This window comes from Bos indicus x Bos taurus, chromosome 2 (assembly GCF_003369695.1).
Source record: "Bos indicus x Bos taurus breed Angus x Brahman F1 hybrid chromosome 2, Bos_hybrid_MaternalHap_v2.0, whole genome shotgun sequence".
In the NCBI taxonomy this organism is placed as follows: Eukaryota; Metazoa; Chordata; class Mammalia; order Artiodactyla; family Bovidae; genus Bos; species Bos indicus x Bos taurus.
In genome coordinates, this window is record NC_040077.1 from 84336242 (window position 1) to 84354329 (window position 18088).

The 18088-nt window shown below is 39.2% G+C and overlaps 1 protein-coding gene across 1 annotated transcript in view; it reads right to left on the reverse strand.

Annotated features, from left to right (window-relative positions):
* DNAH7 (dynein axonemal heavy chain 7) overlaps window positions 1-18088 on the reverse strand; it is a 273330-nt gene that overhangs the window by 69594 nt on the left and 185648 nt on the right. The window contains exon 47 of the mRNA XM_027563310.1: window positions 7293-7456. Coding sequence (XP_027419111.1) covers window positions 7293-7456 — 164 coding nt within the window. The remainder of the gene's footprint in view (window positions 1-7292; window positions 7457-18088) is intronic.

Below are 18088 nucleotides of genomic sequence, written 5' to 3' on the forward strand. Positions count from 1 at the left end.
AATGATAACCGTCAAGAGGACCAGAAATCAGGAAACTCCAATTCTTCACTAGGCCCTGCTGTTTATTACTCCTGTGACCTTGGGCAAGCCACTTCATTTCTTCATCTTCTATCTGCTATCATTTGTACAAGAGGGAAAGAGAAAAGATGGAGACATCATATCTCTTTGAAATTTAGACCATTAAAGATACAATGATCTAAAAAAAAAAAGATGTGAAGCAAAATTTTGTATCATCTAATCTTCATAATGACAATCAACCCTTAAGTGTTAACACAATTGTGACCCAGTAACTTCCAGCACTTGTAAACTTAATGTCACATTTGTATTGGGTTGGTCAAAAATTCATTCGAGTTCTTCATAAGATCTTATGGAAAAACCCAAGTGATTTTTTTTTTTTTTTTTTTGCCAATCCAATAGTTCACTACATACTTGCCCAGAGAGTGTGAGCTTCTTATGGACTGAAATATATTTTATGAAAGTCAAGGTTTGCCCCATGAGAGAGCTCATACTTATTGCTTTATTCTCACTCATATCTCCTTTTTTGGGATAAGAACAAGAGCAGCGAACCACCACAAGGCACCCAGTTTACAGTTCAGGGTGTTGTTGGGTCACAAAGAGTTAACCAGTTTCAGCCATCTGGACATAGTATCCAACCACATAGCTTTCTGCTTTCTGTGAAAGGTAAACAGCATTAAGATAACCATTCTTTTTCTTTTTCTTAGAAGTTTCAATAAACACGAGTTGTCACTTTGGCCAGTTTCCCTAAAGATACTCTTTAGGGAAGAGTACTCTTCCATAAGTCAGCACAGCAAATTCATGCAGAGCATCAGAAGAGCAGGAGGAGGAAATAAAAGGTGACTGGGACAAAAGAAAAAAAAAGCTTGGGGTGAACCAGAATAATATATTCATTTCCATCTCATTATAATACAAACTTAGAATTTCATTGGATAATTTGTTCCAAATGGAAGTAACCACAGTTCTCCAATATTAGCATTATATAATGTATTAATCCTCCTGGGCAGCCATAACAAACTGCCACAGACTGTCTTAACAGAAACTTAGTTTCTAACATCTCTGGAGGCTGGAAGCTCAAGATCAAGGTGCTAGCAGAGGTCTCTGTCCTTGGTTTGCAGAAAACACAGACCTCTTGCTGTGTCTCAGGTGGCCTTTGCTCTGCACGTATGTCCACGGTATCTCTCCTTCTTCTTAGGAGGACACCATTCTCACTGGAAAAGGGTTCTGCACTTATGACCTTATTTAACCTTAACTATCACCTTGAAGGCCCTATCTCCAGATATAATAACACAGTGGATTATATCTTCAACATACAGTTTCGTAGTGGGTGAGGGGACAGAACTCATGTTATAATATTAATTACATTGAGGAAGAAATGAGACCAAAAGAATAGTGCAATATCTTAGATGCAACAAACTAATAAAAAGGGGATCCTATCCATAAGAAACTAAAGGAAGTGAGAGGGAAATTAGAAACAAAACTTACATCTAAGAGTTCATTCTGTTACACACTTCAGAAATATATTTAAGGTTGGAGGATTATGTGAGCGTTAGACAGCATTTATGCTTCCCTAAAGAAACTAAAATGACTCACTCTTCCTTCTGTTGCTTCCACATTTTTTTAGGTACAATACCATGTTCATGCTGTTTCTTTGTCCAAAATGTACCTTTTCCCATCCTCTCATGTTCAAGTACTACCTACATTTCATGGCAAACTCAAATGCTATCAGTCCACAAAGCCTGTCTTGATATCTTTTGTCATGGAACTTCTTTAGCCATTCATCCATATTATATTTATGTACTTCCCTATAATGATATTTTATTATGGTAATTCTATAATTTATTAGCTGCATCATTCAACTAAATTATATATCCTGAGGGAGGAACCATGCTGACTCTTTTTTATCCTCTTTCCCTAAATCAAATAAAATTTGCATGTGATAATCCACTGAAGTGGCAATAGCAAAAAAAAAAATCTGATAAAGACCATACAAGTTAACACATTCTAAAAATGAACAGTTTATAAGAGATTACACCTGAATGAAGAATACTGGTCCAAAGAACACCATCTCAAAATCAGAAGAAAGGACTTCTGGTGTTGACCAAACCTGGTGAAGTTCATTAAAGCCTGTATCTGTCACTGATTACACTGAAGACAGTAGGACAAAATACAAAAATCAACTATTTGCAGATTCTAAAAAGTAAGTAATAAGAAGTGAACGGAAGAAAAGTTAAAGCTTGAGGAATGACGGATAAGGGAGTGGTGACCTTCTTGTACATGTGTGCGTGCATGTGTGTGTTTTCTGTCTTCTGGTTTTGATCTGAGAATAGGCCTAATGCAGGGATCCGTGCAGCAGGCACAGGTAGCAGAAACTCAAAACAGAAGACTGAGAAAATAATCACGCGTGAGCCAGAGAGCACTGAGGGGATCTCTCTGTTCTCTCTCCCCTGCCCGCAGGTCAGCCCTCCCACATTACAGCATTACCACAGCAGAGCGCTGGTGATGCGGTCACCCAAAACACTGAGTGAAAATCTCTCTCTCTGGATAGAAGAGCTGGAAAAGGGGACCTCTGTTGTGCCTAGAGTCTGAGGGGTGTCATAACCTGTTCATGCTGCTATTACAGGATTCAATCCAAAATTACTCAATATACAAAGCACCAGAATGTGACTAATTCTCAAACACCCGTGGCAGATTCATGTTGATGTATGGCAAAACCAATACAATATTGTAAAGTAACTAGCCTCCAGTTAAAATAAATAAATTTATATTAAAAAAAAAGGAATAAAGGAAAGCAACGATAAATTTGACTTCAAAAAAGAACCCTTTAAAGCAGTTATTATAACAACACTTCATTTGGTAAAGGTGAGTACTTTTAAAAACAAATGGAAAGAGGTATTCTAGCAGATAAATAGAAAGTATGACAAGATCATATGAAAATTTTAGAACTGAAAAGGAAAATATCTGAAATAAAAATTTCACTGTAAGAACTCAATAGTAGACAATCAGTGAACTTGATGACTTATGAATAAAAATTATCCTATTTGAATAATAAAAAGGATAGTAAAAAAAGAAATAGAGTCTCAAAGACTTGTGAGAAAATATTAAAAGGTTTAATGTTCATGTCATTTGGGCTAGAAAGAAGAAACAGATTGGTGTGGAAAACATATTTTAAAAAACTGTTGAAACTTGCCTAAATTCAGTGAAACACGTAAATTCACAGCTTCACAAAACTCAATTCTGAAAAGGAGAAACTAAAAAACCAAAAAACCCCCACCCACACCCAGCCTCATTATAATCAAACTGCTGAGAACCAAAGATTTGAAAAAAATATATTTTTAAAGCATCAGAGAGTAATGATATATTACATTTAGATGTCAATTATTCAAAAGACTGCAGATTTTATATCAGAAATCATGGAACAAGAACACAGTAAAACATATTTAAAGTGTTGAAAGAAAAGAACGGTCAACCCAGCATTCCATGTCCACCGAAAATATCCTTTAAGAATAAAGGCAAAATGAAGATGTTCTCAAAATTATGGGCCAGCAGATCTACTCTAAACAGATGCTAATGCTAAAGTTCTTCACCCTTAGGGGAAATGATGCTACAGTGAACTTTAGAAATAAATGAGGACCAAAAATGGTAAATACAACAGGCTATTTCCCCCTCTTAAGTTCTTTCAAATGTATATGAATACTGAGGCAAAACACTGAGTGTGTGTGGACGGGCAGAGTTTCAATGCATGTAACACATATGACTGCTACTAAGTTGCTTCAGTCGTGTCTGATTCTGTGCGACCCCAGAGACGACAGCACACCAGGCTTCCCTGTCCCTGGGATTCTCCAGGCAAGAACACTAGAGTGGGTTGCCATTTCCTTCTCCAATGCATGAAAGTGAAAAGTGAAAGTGAAGTCGCTCAGTCGTGTCCGACTCTAGCGACCCCGTGGACTGCAGCCTACCAGGCTCCTCCATCCATGGGATTTTCCAGGCAAAAGTACTGGAGTGGGGTGCCATTGCCTTCTCCAATACTTATGACTACAATAGCATAATCAGGGGAGGGTGGAGGGGACTTGTACAGTTACAAGGCTTCTACGTTTTAACTGAAATGGTATAACATCTCTAGATAGATTGTGAAAATTTGTACTGAAAAATAATGCAAAGTATTATAGTTAAAAATTGATTAATTAAAATGGGTACTAAAAATGGTGGATCATTCAAATATTCTAAAATAACAAGAAATGGGGAAGAGGGCAACAAAAAATCAGATGTAAAAACAGAAAAATAATAATCTGTTACATCTAATTTCAATGATATCAACCACACCATGGTTGGATGGCATCATCAACTCAATGGACATGAGTTTGAGAAAACTCTGAGAGATAGTGAAGGACAGGGAAGCCTGGCATGCTGCAGTCCATGGGGTCACAAACAGTCAGACACGACTTAGTGACTGAACAACATGATGATATATGCAGTCTGCATGGAAGGAAGGAATTTAGATATATAGCAGTGGTGCATTTCAAAGGATTTTGCTGTTTTCCTCTTTACACACACACACATACATACACAAAATTAGATCAAAACAGACAAATAAAGGTGGGTGTTCTTCTCAGTTATTATTGCTGCTGAAATAAACCTAATTTATCTGACTCCTGTAGAAATTAAAACTTAAAGACATTTTTTAGAAGCAGAGTTATATTGGATATAGGTATGACCTACTCACCAAACTGCTAAATAATCCCAATACTTTCCCTGTGAAACATTCAGATATTATCCAATTACATTCAGTGTTATCACTAGTCCTTGAAATTCTGATCAGCCAAGGACCTTCAAGTGTCAGTAGCTCTAAAAGTTAAGTATGTTCTAACTTGTCCAAATTTTATATATTCTTCCAGTTTCCTAAATTATTGACTCCTCCTTCAGCTGAGATAGTATGTGAAAAGTATCTAACACAAATCAGGTCTTTAGTAAGTGCTCTGTATTAGATACTATTATCAAGTAAGTATCTCTGGGGAAGGAAGAAGACACTGACAAGGAACACTTATCTGACACTTCAAAATGATCAAGCATGCGCACTCACTCCCTCAGTTGTGTCCGAATCTTTGTGACCCTTTTTGGGCTGTAGCCCGCCAGGCTCTTTTGTCCAAGAAATTTTCCAGGCAAGAATCCTGGAGCCTATTGTCATTTCCTACTACAGGAAATCTTCCCAGTCAGGGATAAAAACCTGTATCTCCTACACTGGCAGATGGATTCTTTACCGTTGAGTCACTTGGGAGACCCTCAAAATGATCACCTTAACCTATTTCCTGAAACCTCTCAGTAAAAGATTACCAAAATCATTGACAAAAAAAACCAAGAATGAAAAATGTTACTATTTCCTTCTTAGTAAGGTTTCTACCATTACTTCTTGCTAAGAATACAACACTTTTACAAACAAATAGCAAACACGTAGGGGTTATGGCTCATTAAAACTATTTTTCTACTTCCTGAAATGGGAGTTCATCTTGAAAAATAATCACTGAAAGATTTGGAATCTTAAAAGTGGAAATACTCATCAACAGTTCCAGTATTATTGAAATATGACTGGACCTAAAAGAAAGGGTAGTTATTTGCTGGAAACTAACAAGTGTATTATTCTCCACTGAATAGATAACAGTTATAGGAATAGGTTTAGATGTCCTACTAGGTAGAACAAAGGAATATAAATCACAAACCAAAATAATAAATGCATAACTACTACTACATGGGACATTATCAATTATTTTCACAACCGTTTGAGAAGAGCAAAGGTTTTTTCTGAGAGGGAAACAGCAGCAGCAGCAGCAACAACAACTGGACTATTATTGAGGCTGAAGATAATCGGTCCAGCTGGACAAGGTAAAAGGTAGACTTCTTTATATTTCTACCGAAATTTTTAAAATAAAATTTTATTATCATTGTTACTTGTATAATATTACATTTTGACTTCTGCAGGATGCTCACCACCAAAGGATTAGTTTCCATTCACTACCAAACCTTTGATTCCCTTTACCTATCTCACCTTCCCCTCACACCCCTTCCTCTCTGGTAACCACTTTGCTCTCTGTATCCATGTGTTTGCTTGTTTTGTTTATTATTGATCTACTTACTTATTTAATATTTCACATAGGAGTGAAAACATACAGTATTTGTCTTTTTCCATCTGACTTATTTCACTTAGCATAATACCCTCAAGGTCCATCCATGTTGTTACAAGTGGCAGGATTTCATCTTTTTTGTGGCTGAGTAGTATTTCCTGGGAAAGTTTAGTCCTTTTACAATAATCCAGTAAATAAATGCTATAAAAATCCATACGTCAGGATCATTTGCTGAACAGTTAAGAAATTTGTTCACTATAATTTTAATTTGTAGAATAATTTTCATAAATATTACTCATAAAAACAGTAATAACTGGTTTTTACCCATGGTGGCTAATTCTGTTTTAAACATTTACATGCCTCAACCATTTTTACTTTAAGTAATATCATATCAAGTATTTTATCAGTAGTAAACTAACAACTAATCAAAACATGTAAGACAAAACCGAATGTTTGCTACTGATGGTTTACTTGTGCTATTCCTAACATGCTAAAACCTCCAAGAAGACTGGCCCAGTGACAGAAGACCCTTCATAATGTGACCTTGAACATAACACAATTAATAGTTGTCCTTACAGTAGGGCAGAGTGAAGTTCTTGGCTACTGAAAGGCAAGACCCCAAGGAAAGGTAAGGATGGATGAGCCTCCAGTATTCTCCCAACCTCATCTCCATGGGTTTTATTTACTAACCAGGAGATTCTAGGAATAGCACCACTTTTTGAAAAGCCCCAGTCAGTCCAGGACCCAGAAATATATCCATACCACTTAAGGTGGTCCCACACCCAGCAGGGACTAAGACATCATCACCACAAACTTACCCCTGGATGTTTCATTAACCTACAATAACCAAACCCTGTGTTCTATGAGAATAAAAATTTGGGACTTCATTCACTTATGGCAGGGTTTTGCGCTATTTGCTAAAAATTGATTAAAAATTAAGCAAAAGTCATCTGTGGTTTTTAGTTTAATTACTACTGTCTCCAATACTCAACTGCTCCAACATTAATTGGAGAAGGATGTGCTCATCCATATTTAATTTAACTATTAAGCAATTTTTTTCAATACTATAAAAGTTTACTAGCTGCATTAAAAAAAAGGTATACAGATAAACAAATCTACTGATTGACAGAGAACATTTGTGAGAAAAAAATATTTCCTTACATTATGATAATCCCATTATCAATAGAAAATGAGTCAGAAGGTAATCCAGCAATATTCCAGGCTCGAATTGTCACTGCTTCTCCCAGGATATTCATAAGGGAATAATCTTCAGAGCAGGGGATATCTCTTCTTTTGCACAAATTTGTCCACTCCTTGATTTGGTTCTTTGAGACATACACAAAGAGATATAAAAATGAGGCTGTTTTGTAAAATCCTCAATTATACTTTGAGCCAACAAATCATGGTTGAAACTACCTTAAAGTTGATTTGTGTTCATCATATTTTTAAGTAAAATTATAATTCAGAAGCTCTACTATGTATTCAAATGAAAATTATATCTACTGTTAAGGTAAAATTTAGATAGATCACTTACTAGTGAATTCAGAACTTCATATATGGAAAAAATAATTGCCAATTATGATTCTAAAGCTTCATTTGACAAAGTAGATGGAGGTTACCATGTTTTTCTATATATTTTCTTTAAGTTATGAAAGTCAATATTACTATAATATTGTGGTACGAAAGTAAATCCAATTTGAACCAGTAGGGGACACAGAAAACATCTGTATCAGACTCTCACTTATTCTGGGGGTGGGACTATAGCTGGGCTCTTAGGCACAAATAAGAATCAGGCCACACACTGGAGTTTTGCTTACCCTACCTGGGGCACAGTGTGCTAGGATGCTCAAGAATACAAAATGGTGCATCAAGCTTAGGTTCATACTCAGAAAATCAGAAATCAAGGTCCAATATGAGGTTACAGACCAAAGGGTTCAGAAATAGTGAAAAATATGACTGGAGAGAAAATAGGTTAGGAAGGGGCATATATATGTGGTATTGATACCAGTCCATGGGCAAATAAAGATGCTGTGTGTGCCAAGTGTGTGCCTAGCCAAGAGGGCATGGTAGGTACTACCATCTCCCTCAGGTTCCTACTGAGTAGACTGGACCAATATTCCTTTGGTACATGAAAACGCTATGATGGTTTGGGGACAATTGATGCCTTTCATGACCTTGATTACCTGGTTATTCCCTAGAATGGCCCACAGCTGCGTCTGTGTGATGTTCTCTCAAGAGTCAATTCAGATTATGAACCTTTGTCAGGAATATCGACAAAATGATACTGTGTTCTTCTCACTGCAGCCCATCCATGGCACAGAATTTCACACTGTCCATTTATAGATGATACTTTTGTTTTGATTAAAGTGTTTCCTACCAGGCTTTTCTGTCATAATTATATGATCTTAGGTATGATTAAGGCTTTCTTGGATGGTGGGACACAACATAAAGTCACTCATTAGATGAGAGGCAGAACTCCATTACTCAAAGCTCCAAATAAGAGAAACCTCCCCAACAGGAGGCTATACCTGACACAGGGTAATAGTGAGCTTGAACTGCAGGGGGCAGTTTACAAATGTCAAGCAGAGTGGTGTGGAGTTGGCTAGGTTTCCTGGGCTTCCTGAGGACTGGTCTCTGGAGTAGTTCCACAGGCACTGGGAAGAAGGGACTAGGTATCTGGGGGGTCTCTGGAAGTTGTGAAAGTGAAAGTCACTCAGTCGTGTCCGACTTCTTGTGAGTCCATGGACGATATAGTCCATGGAATTCTCCAGGCCAGAATACTAGAGGGGGTAGCCTTTCCCTTCTCCAGGGAATCTTCCCAACCCAGGAATTGAACCCAGGTCTCCCACATTGCAGGTGTATTCTTTACCAGCTGAGCCACAAGGGAAGCCCTCTGGAAGTTGGGTATGTGCCTATTGTAACCCAGGATTATCATAGCCTGATAAGGCAAATGGTTGAGGTGAGGGCTTAGCAAACTGCCTATAAAGGGGAATTCAGAGTTGTTAATCATGATTCAAGATTGAGTTAAGACAGCACACTATTGAATACTTACTAAGTATCGTCTGCGTTTTTTATTTCCCATGAAGTGATGGGACCGGATGCCATGATCTTCATTTTTGGAATGTTGAGCCTTAAGCCAACTTTTTCACTCTCCTCTTTCACTTTCATCAAGAGGGTTTTTAGTTCCTCTTCACTTTCTGCCATAAGAGTGGTGTCATCTGCATATCTGAGGTTATTGATATTTCTCCCGGCAATCTTGATTCCAGCTTGTGCTTCTTCCAGTCCAGCGTTTCTCATGATGTACTCTGCATATAAGTTAAATAAACAGGGTGACAATATACAGCCTTGACGAACTCCTTTTCCTATTTGGAACCAGTCTGTTGTTCCATGTCCAGTTCTAACTGTTGCTTCCTGACCTGCAGACAAATTTCTCAAGAGGCAGATCACGTGGTCTGGTATTCCCATCTCTTTCAGAATTTTCCACAGTTTATTGTGATCCACACAGTCAAAGGCTTTGGCATAGTCAATAAAGCAGAAATAGATGTTTTTCTGGAACTCCCTTGCTTTTTCTATGATCCAGCGAATGTTGGCAATTTGATCTCTGGTTCCTCGGCCTTTTCTAAAACCAGCTTGAACATCAGGAAGTTCATGGTTCACGTATTGCTGAAGCCTGGCTTGGAGAATTTTGAGCATTACTTTACTAGCGTGTGAGATGAGTGCAATTGTGTGGTAGTTTGAGCATTCTTTGGCATTGCCTTTCTTTGGGATTGGAATGAAAACTGACCTTTTCCAGTCCTGTGGCCACTGCTGAGTTTTCCAAATTTGCTGGCATATTGAATGCAGCACTTTCACAGCATCATCTTTCAGGATTTGGAATAAGCTCAACTGGAATTCCATCACCTCCACTAGCTTTGTTCGTAGTGCTGCTTTCTAAGGCCCGCTTGACTTCACATTCCAGGATGTCTGGCTCTAGGTCAGTGATCACACCATCGTGATTATCTGGGTCATGAAGATCTTTTTTGTACAGTTCTTCTGTGTATTCTTGCCATCTCTTCTTAATATCTTCTGCTTCTGTTAGGTCCATACCATTTCTGTCCTTTATTGAGCTCATCTTTGCATGAAATGTTCCTTTGGTATCTCTGATTTTCTTGAAGAGATCCCTAGTCTTTCCCATTCTGTTGTTTTCCTCTATTTCTTTGCATTGATCGCTGAAGAAGGCTTTCTTATCTCTTCTTGCTATTCTTTGGAACTCTGCTTTCAGATGTTTATATCTTTCCTTTTCTCCTTTGCTTTTTGCTTCTCTTCTTTTCACAGCTATTTGTAAGGCCTCCCCAGACAGCCATTTGGCTTTTTTGCATTTCTTTTCCATGGGAATGGTCTTGATCCCTGTCTCCTGTACAATGTCATGAACCTCATTCCATAGTTCATCAGGCACTCTATCTATCAGATCTAGGCCCTTAAATCTATTTCTCAATTCCACTGTATAATCATAAGGGATTTGATTTAGGTCATACCTGAATGGTCTAGTGGTTTTCCCTACTTTCTTCAATTTCAGTCTGAATTTGGCAATAAGGAGTTCATGGTCTGAGCCACAGTTGACAGGTATAGTATGTCATCACAGATGAACTCTGGTTAGAAATTTAAGTGGCTCAATTCAACATCTATAGGAATGTAGCAGCAGAGAATAAGTTAAATTAACATGAGGGCCTCTGAACGAGCACATAAAAATACAAGCCAAGAACCCTGGCTAATAATCAGGTGGCAAAATAGATGGTGGAAATGGAAAACTGACCATTCAGGGTGATATCTTGTTTGGAAGAAAAGCTATCACAAACCTAGATGGTGTATTAAAAAGCAGACATTACTTTCCTGACAAAGGTCCATATAGTCAAAGCTATGGCTTTTCCAATAGTCATGTATGGATGTGAGAGTCAGACCATAAAGATGGCTGAACACTGAAGAATTGATGCTTTTGAACCGTGGTGTTGGGGAAGACTCTTGAGAGTCTCTTGTACAGCAAGGAGATCAAACCAGTCAATCCTAAAGGAAATCAACCCTGAATATTCATTGGAAGGACTGATGCTGAAGCTGAAGTTCCAATGTTTTGGCCACCTAATGTGAAGAGCCAACTCCTTAGAAAAGCCCCTGATGCTGGGAAAGATTGAAGGAAAGAGGAGAAGGGGACAACAGAGGACAAGATGGTTGAATGGCATCACCAACTCAATGGACATGAGTTTGAGCAAGCTCCAGGAGATGGTGAAGGACAGGGAAACTGGTGTGCTGCAGTCCATGGGGTCACAAAAAGTCAGATGTGACTGAGTGACTGAACAACAATTTGGTGAAAGTATGTACCACCACCAGAGCAGTTTTGACTTTGATTATCGGTAGGGAAAAGATCTCTTTAAAATTTCAAATTAAAACATGTATAATATCATATAAGAAACGAATCGCCAGTCCAGGTTCGATGCAGGATACACGAAGCTTGGGGCTGGTGCACTGGGATGACCCAGAGGGATGGTATGGAAAGGGACGTGGGAGGGGGGTTCAGGATGGGGAACACGTGTACACCCATGGCGGATGCATGTTGATGAATGGCAAAACCAATTCAATATTGTAAAGTAAAATAAATAAATTAATTAATTTAAGAAAAAGAAAAATTAACATTAAAAATCAATTTTAAACGTCCCCCCCCCCCAAAAAAAAAGAAAAGTTCAAATTAATTCAACTCCAGGGCCTGTATGTCCTTACAGCAACGTAGAATTTTGTCTTTGAGACTGGCATGGGCATTACAATCAAACATGTGGCCCCAGTAATGTCAGGAGAATTGGAATTTTCTACATTTTATCATGAGGAGTACTAGAAAATCTAAAAGGGTGGATGAATAATTGACAACTACTCAGGTTCAAGACTGGACAGAGGGGCTGTAGCTACTTACTATGGGCTCTTGGTATCCAAAACCTTTGATGTTAGAGTGAAAAAATAAAAAAACCAAGATTGTTTTAAAGCCTTTTGCCTCACTTGGGTTTCCTAGTAGCAGACTCTGACATGAAGATTTACGTGAAGTGATTTGTCGGGGTCCAGCCCCAGCTGATCCAGGGTATTCGAAGCGGGGACGGTGTCGGCGACTTATTTAAATATTAATTAGAGATATAAAGAGTAATAGAATGAGGATAGCTCAGCAGGAAAATTCAGTGGAGAAAAGAGGCTGAGTAGCTCGGTTTACGCGGGAAACCAATAAAACTTCAAGACAAGAAGCTTGCACCACTTACGTAGGCCGCAGGTGTCCTTCCATTCTCCCGAAGGAGAGGAGACACTGAGGCCTCCCTGGTTGGATCTTAGAAGCCCAGGCAAAGTTAGTAAGCATGGCGAGCTCTGCACTCCAGATGGAGACTCAGCCAGAGTTTGAGAGAGAGAGAGACATGGGGAGACCAGTCTTTCGAGGAACTGATCCCAATTCTTTATTTTCCAGAGTCTGTTTTTATACACTGAGATGTTATACAAAAGTCACACAGGGTCAGCAGTACTGACTTTTATCAAAGTCAGGTGCTTCATACAAATGTATACAGAGGTATTAGGGGTGTTACATCATCTTCTGGCCAGGGGGGCCTGCTGACAATTTATGACCCTCTCCTTGTGACAGCAGTCAGTCAACACTTATTTCTCCAGGGGTGATTATTCTTAAAACAGACGCCACCCAAATAAAGTTACATTCCTATAGGGTGAGGGTGTAGTGGGTTTTAGTTAAGGAAATAATTTACTTAGCCTAAGGTCTAACGTGATTTATATCAAAGGTTAATACTTATTTCTTCTATATATTCATTAATGTGTATAAGGGCAGGGGATGTGGAGTCTTAGCAACAAACATTGGCTCAACAAATGAAAAACCCTTCACCAATACAATTTCTAATCAGCCCACTATACTTATACTAATGGTTTTCTAACTTTTCTAAGGAACCTGTTTTTAGAAGGTTTAAAGCATCTCGTGCCTCTCACGGTTGGGAGGCTGTGAGCAATCACATGTGGCCTGGACAAGCCTGTCAGGCAGGCTAGAGAACCTTCAGAGGAGTTTGTAAGTTTGGAACACTCCTGTCATGCCCAGGAATTATTATTAACTGGAGCTCTAAGTTAACTCCTTCTCCGAAAGAGGTGGTGGGGGGACAACCCCCCGTAAAGTCAGAGGTGTAGGTGAGAGCACAAAGTAGTAAAGTAGGCAGGCTCTGGTTATGGGGGTAGATGCTCGAGGATTTCCAGGGGGACTCCTGAGGCTCAATCCCGCCTTTGCGTATGTCGAGCCTCCTTCCTCACGACCTTTGCCACGGGCGGAAAGCCTCCTGCTGGCTCCCCGCAGTGATTTATTAAGGAAGAGATATTAAGAGAGTCAGTATAAGGATGGGGAAGAAGCCAATAAAAGGTGGTGGATTGGCCAAAGTTCTGCACAGGTAGTTTCAGCTTTATCCTATAGTGGGTGTAAGTTATTCCATGGATTTGTGTCAACCAGAAGGAAGGGAGACAGACCTTCAGGCTCTCACATCTGTCTTTCATTAAGGCCCATCTCAAAGGGAAGTAAATTCCCAGGCAATTTTAGCTCTCCAGTTCAGTTCAGTCGCTCAGTCATGTCCGACTCTTTGCGACCCCATGAATTGCAGCATGCCAGGCCTCCCTGTCCATCACCAACTCCCGGAGTTCACCTAGACTCACGTCCATCGAGTCAGTGATGCCATCCAGCCATCTCATCCTCTGTCGTCCCCTTATCCTCCTGCCCCCAATCCCTCCCAGCATCAGAGTCTTTTCCAATGAGTCAACTCTTCGCATGAGGTGGCCAAAGTACTGGAGTTTCAGCTTTAGCATCATTCCTTCCAAAGAAATCCCAGGGCTGATCTCCTTCAGAATGGACTGGTTGGATCTCCTTGCAGTCCAAGGGACTCTCAAGAGTCTTCTCCAACACCACAGTTCAAAAGCATCAATTCTTCGGCGCTCAGCCTTCTTCACAGTCCAACTCTCATATCCATACATGACCACAGGAAAAACCATAGCCTTGACTAGACGAACCTTTGTTGGCAAAGTAATGTCTCTGCTTTTTAATATGTTATCTAGGTTGGTCATAACTTTCCTTCCAAGGAGTAAGCGTCTTTTAATTCATGGCTGCAGTCCCTATCTGCAGTGATTTTTGAACCCCCCCAAAAAAAGTCTGACACTGTTTCCACTGTTTCCCCATCTATCTCCCATGAAGTGATGGGACTGGATGCTGGGCAAAGTGGGTTCTAAGAACCCAAGGGAAGTCAGCCAAAGTAAACCACAGGCACTGGTTGTTTGATGTGAAAGCACAGGAAGCCAGGTGGGGATCTGGGTAGAGAACTGAAGTTGCTACTATTACCCTTGTGTTTAGAATCAAATGGGAAACTTTTGATGCAGCATAAATTGCCAGCTGCCCTGACCCAGGAGAAAGAGATAAATGATTACAGTGTAGGACGTGGAGAATAAATTCAAAGGAAGGAACAGTGACAGTAGAGACTAGATAAGTAAAAGCCTAGGTTGCTACAGTAAAACAAGGAAGAGATAAAATTGCCTTCAAGTCTTCTTAGATGGGATGGGATGATGTGTCTACTTGAATCAGAGGTGGGGACAGTGGATGTGAGTTCATGGAAGAAGCTATGAGCTTAGATCTTTTGTCTAGCTGAAGTGTTGCTTTGCTTCTGTCAGTAAATTTCAAGGTCTCAGTTCTGGTCTCAATGCTTTTCAGAAAGCATTTGTGTGGGTGGTCCAACTGGTAGCCCTCATTCTAGTGGAAGCAGGTGACTAGGGAGTGAGAACAAGATGCTGTGTTTTGGAAGGAGTCATTGGAGAGGGCTGGATTTGGAGGGGTTGCCCCAGAATGCTGACTTTCAGGCATGGCACTGGAGGGCAGTGCAGACACTCAGGGTACAGTGGGGACTAACAGAGAAGTGTAGGAAGCTCTGCAGCTACTTCTTCCATTAGTCCAAGTTGACGTAGAAGAGTAGAAAGAGGGCTCAGTGAGGATTCGGGTGATGACAAGTCTCATTTCTGCTCTGTCATTAACCAGCTGTGTGGTTATGAGCAATTTTCTTAATCATTATAAGCCTCAGGCTCTAAAACTGTCAAGCAAACAAGTCTAAGACTATAGGTAAATAGTGTCATATTAAATGTTAATTATTTGAACTACAAGATGTCAATGCTATCAGTTCAGTTCGGTTGCTCAGTCATATTCAATTCTTTGCAACCCCATGGACTGCAGCACACCAGGCCTCCCTGTCCATCACCAAACCCAGAGCCTACTCAAACTCACATCCATTGCGTTGATGATGCCATCCAACCATCTCATCCTCTGTCATCCCCTTCTCCTCCGGTCTTCAATCTTTTCCAGCATTAGGGTCTTTTCCAATGAGCTGGTTATTCTCACCAGGTGGCCAAAGTATTGAAGTTTCAGCTTCAGCATCAGTCCCTCCAATGAACACCCAGGACTGATCTCCTTTAGAATGGACTGGTTGGATCTCCTTGCAGTCCATGGGACTCTCAAGAGTCTTCTCCAACACCACAGTTCAAAAGCATCAATTCTTCAGTGCTCAGCTTTCTTTATGGTCCAACTCTCACATCCATACATGACTACTGGAAAAACCATAGCTTTGACTAGACGAACCTTTGTTGGTAAAGTAATGCCTCTGCTTTTTAATATGCTGTCTAGGTTGGTCATAGCTTTTTTTCCAAGGAGCAAGCATCTTTTAATTTGTGGCTGCACTCACCATCTGCACTGATTTGGGGGCCCCCAAAATAAAGTCTGTCACTGTTTCCATTGTTTCCCCATCTATTTGCCATAAAGTGATGGGAACAGATGCCATGATCTTAGTTTTCTGAATGTTGAGTTTTAAGCAAACTTCTTCACTCTCCTCTTTCACTTTCATGTAGAGGCTATAATCGTAGATAGTTGTTCAGACACAAATGAAGACAGAAAGCTAAGAAGAATATGAAACTCATGTGCCAGGACAAGGGCTTCAAGAACTCAGAAGCCTGAAGACAGAAGCATGATCAATATGAGGAATTTAAACCAGTTGGTTAAAAGCAAGCAAACAAACCAAAATAGTGGCCTCCAAGAATCAACCCTACTTAAGAGAAACCTTGAAATCAAGTGAATCTCAACTGAGACCATGAACAAACAAATGCTTTGTAAAGTGACAAAGCCCCACTTTAGAAGTGGGTTTTCATTTTTCTCTCCTCCCTTGACACCAGAAGCTATTGCCAAATGCTTCAAATTTCTCTTTATTCTCATTGCCTTCTTCTGCTTTGGAAGGGCCATGTCCTGGGTTGTATTCCTAAAGAGAGCTGAAGAATATGCTGGGTCTCATTGAGAAAGAAACTGAAAGTGGAAGAAAAAAGCCGGGAGAAGAAGTAGGGTTAGGAGTGGGGGTCAAGGATAAGACTGAGGCAGAATTCATCAGAGGGTAGGAATTTGAAGCAGGGAACTTGGTATTTATTTTCTTAGGAAAGATGCCCCTGATCAATTGTTTTTAGGCAGGCTCATCTTTTCCTAAACTAAAACTGAAGGTTTAAGATGCTTTAGCTTCTGAAATCATTTGAAAATGATTTATTATTGAGACTCATTGAGAGTAGTTGATTAAAAACATCAAAAAAAATCCTGATACCTTTATACTTGTTTATAAGAACTAAAATTTTATTACTAGGGCCTACCATTTCACATGATGTGCTAAAGTAGATCTTTTTGTTTCAAAAACAATTCTAAAACAATTATAAGAGTATTTAATATAGTATTTTTTTGTCACCAAGCTAACTTACTGAATAATTAAAATACACAACTAAAAATCACTTGCGAACATTTTTCTCCCTCATACTTAGCAAGAAATCCAAACAACAACAACAAAAAAATCCAAGATTAACGTTGGATGTACCAGGAGGATCAAGAGGAGACCCTAGAGGTGGACAAGTATTCCCTACCTGTCGATAGTTAGATGTGAAGGCTCCAAGGTAAGCCACGACCCCTGAAGAAACAAGGATGTCCCCCGTCAGGTTGATGTACAGCTGCCCCAACTCCAGAGCTGTCTGGCTCCATCGTGTTTTCTCACCCCCAAGGCCTCCGATCAATTGTTCAGCTCGTTCTAGCTTTTTGCTGCACAGGTCAACCTCAAAAATAGAAGTAAACTTTTATCAACACCTACAAGTAGAGTAAGTTAAAAATTCTGCCAGATTTTAACCCCAGGGATACATTTTTAAATTACAAAGTCACACCTCGAGTTTTCCTTTTTTAGCTCTCTGTGGAAGAAAAAACGTACAGTAGTAGTTCACTGTGAAGACTGGAGAGTCCATGATCTTTTAGACTTTTTTCATAGTAAAGAGAGTGTTTTAATCTAATTTGTGAAACTCATAAGAGGTATTTATCATATAACACAAACAACTGCTCTATTTAAGGAAATGAGCTACGGTTATGAGACACTGAAAGTTTTACCCTCCATTTTAATAATCAAAGTGCATTTTATTTTAAATATTCTATGAACGTTTCCCCCTAATTTAACTTACAGTTGATTTAATGATAAATTTAAAGGTTAAATGTTTAAAGGTTTTAATAATTTATGCTTACTTACAAAGCACAGTTTCCAAGCTGCTAAATTGTGTCAGCCTACTCAGACACTTGCAATTAACCTTAAATTAGGACATCAGTCAATAGCTGAGAGCCTACTTTGTGCATAAGGCTGTCAACCAAGTTTGATTATACATAATTAAGCAATGTTATTTTCAAAAAAGAGGAAGGATAATTACAAATGTGGAAAACTTGGGCAAAAGTCATTTTATTTAAACCATGCAATAGCAATGTTCCAGTGGAATATCTGAATTATTTTCATTAATTATAAGTGACTTATCATTATTTTTAGAGGATGACAAGATTAAGTAAAGGTTATCTTAAAGTTCAAAATAAAATAATTTACATGAAA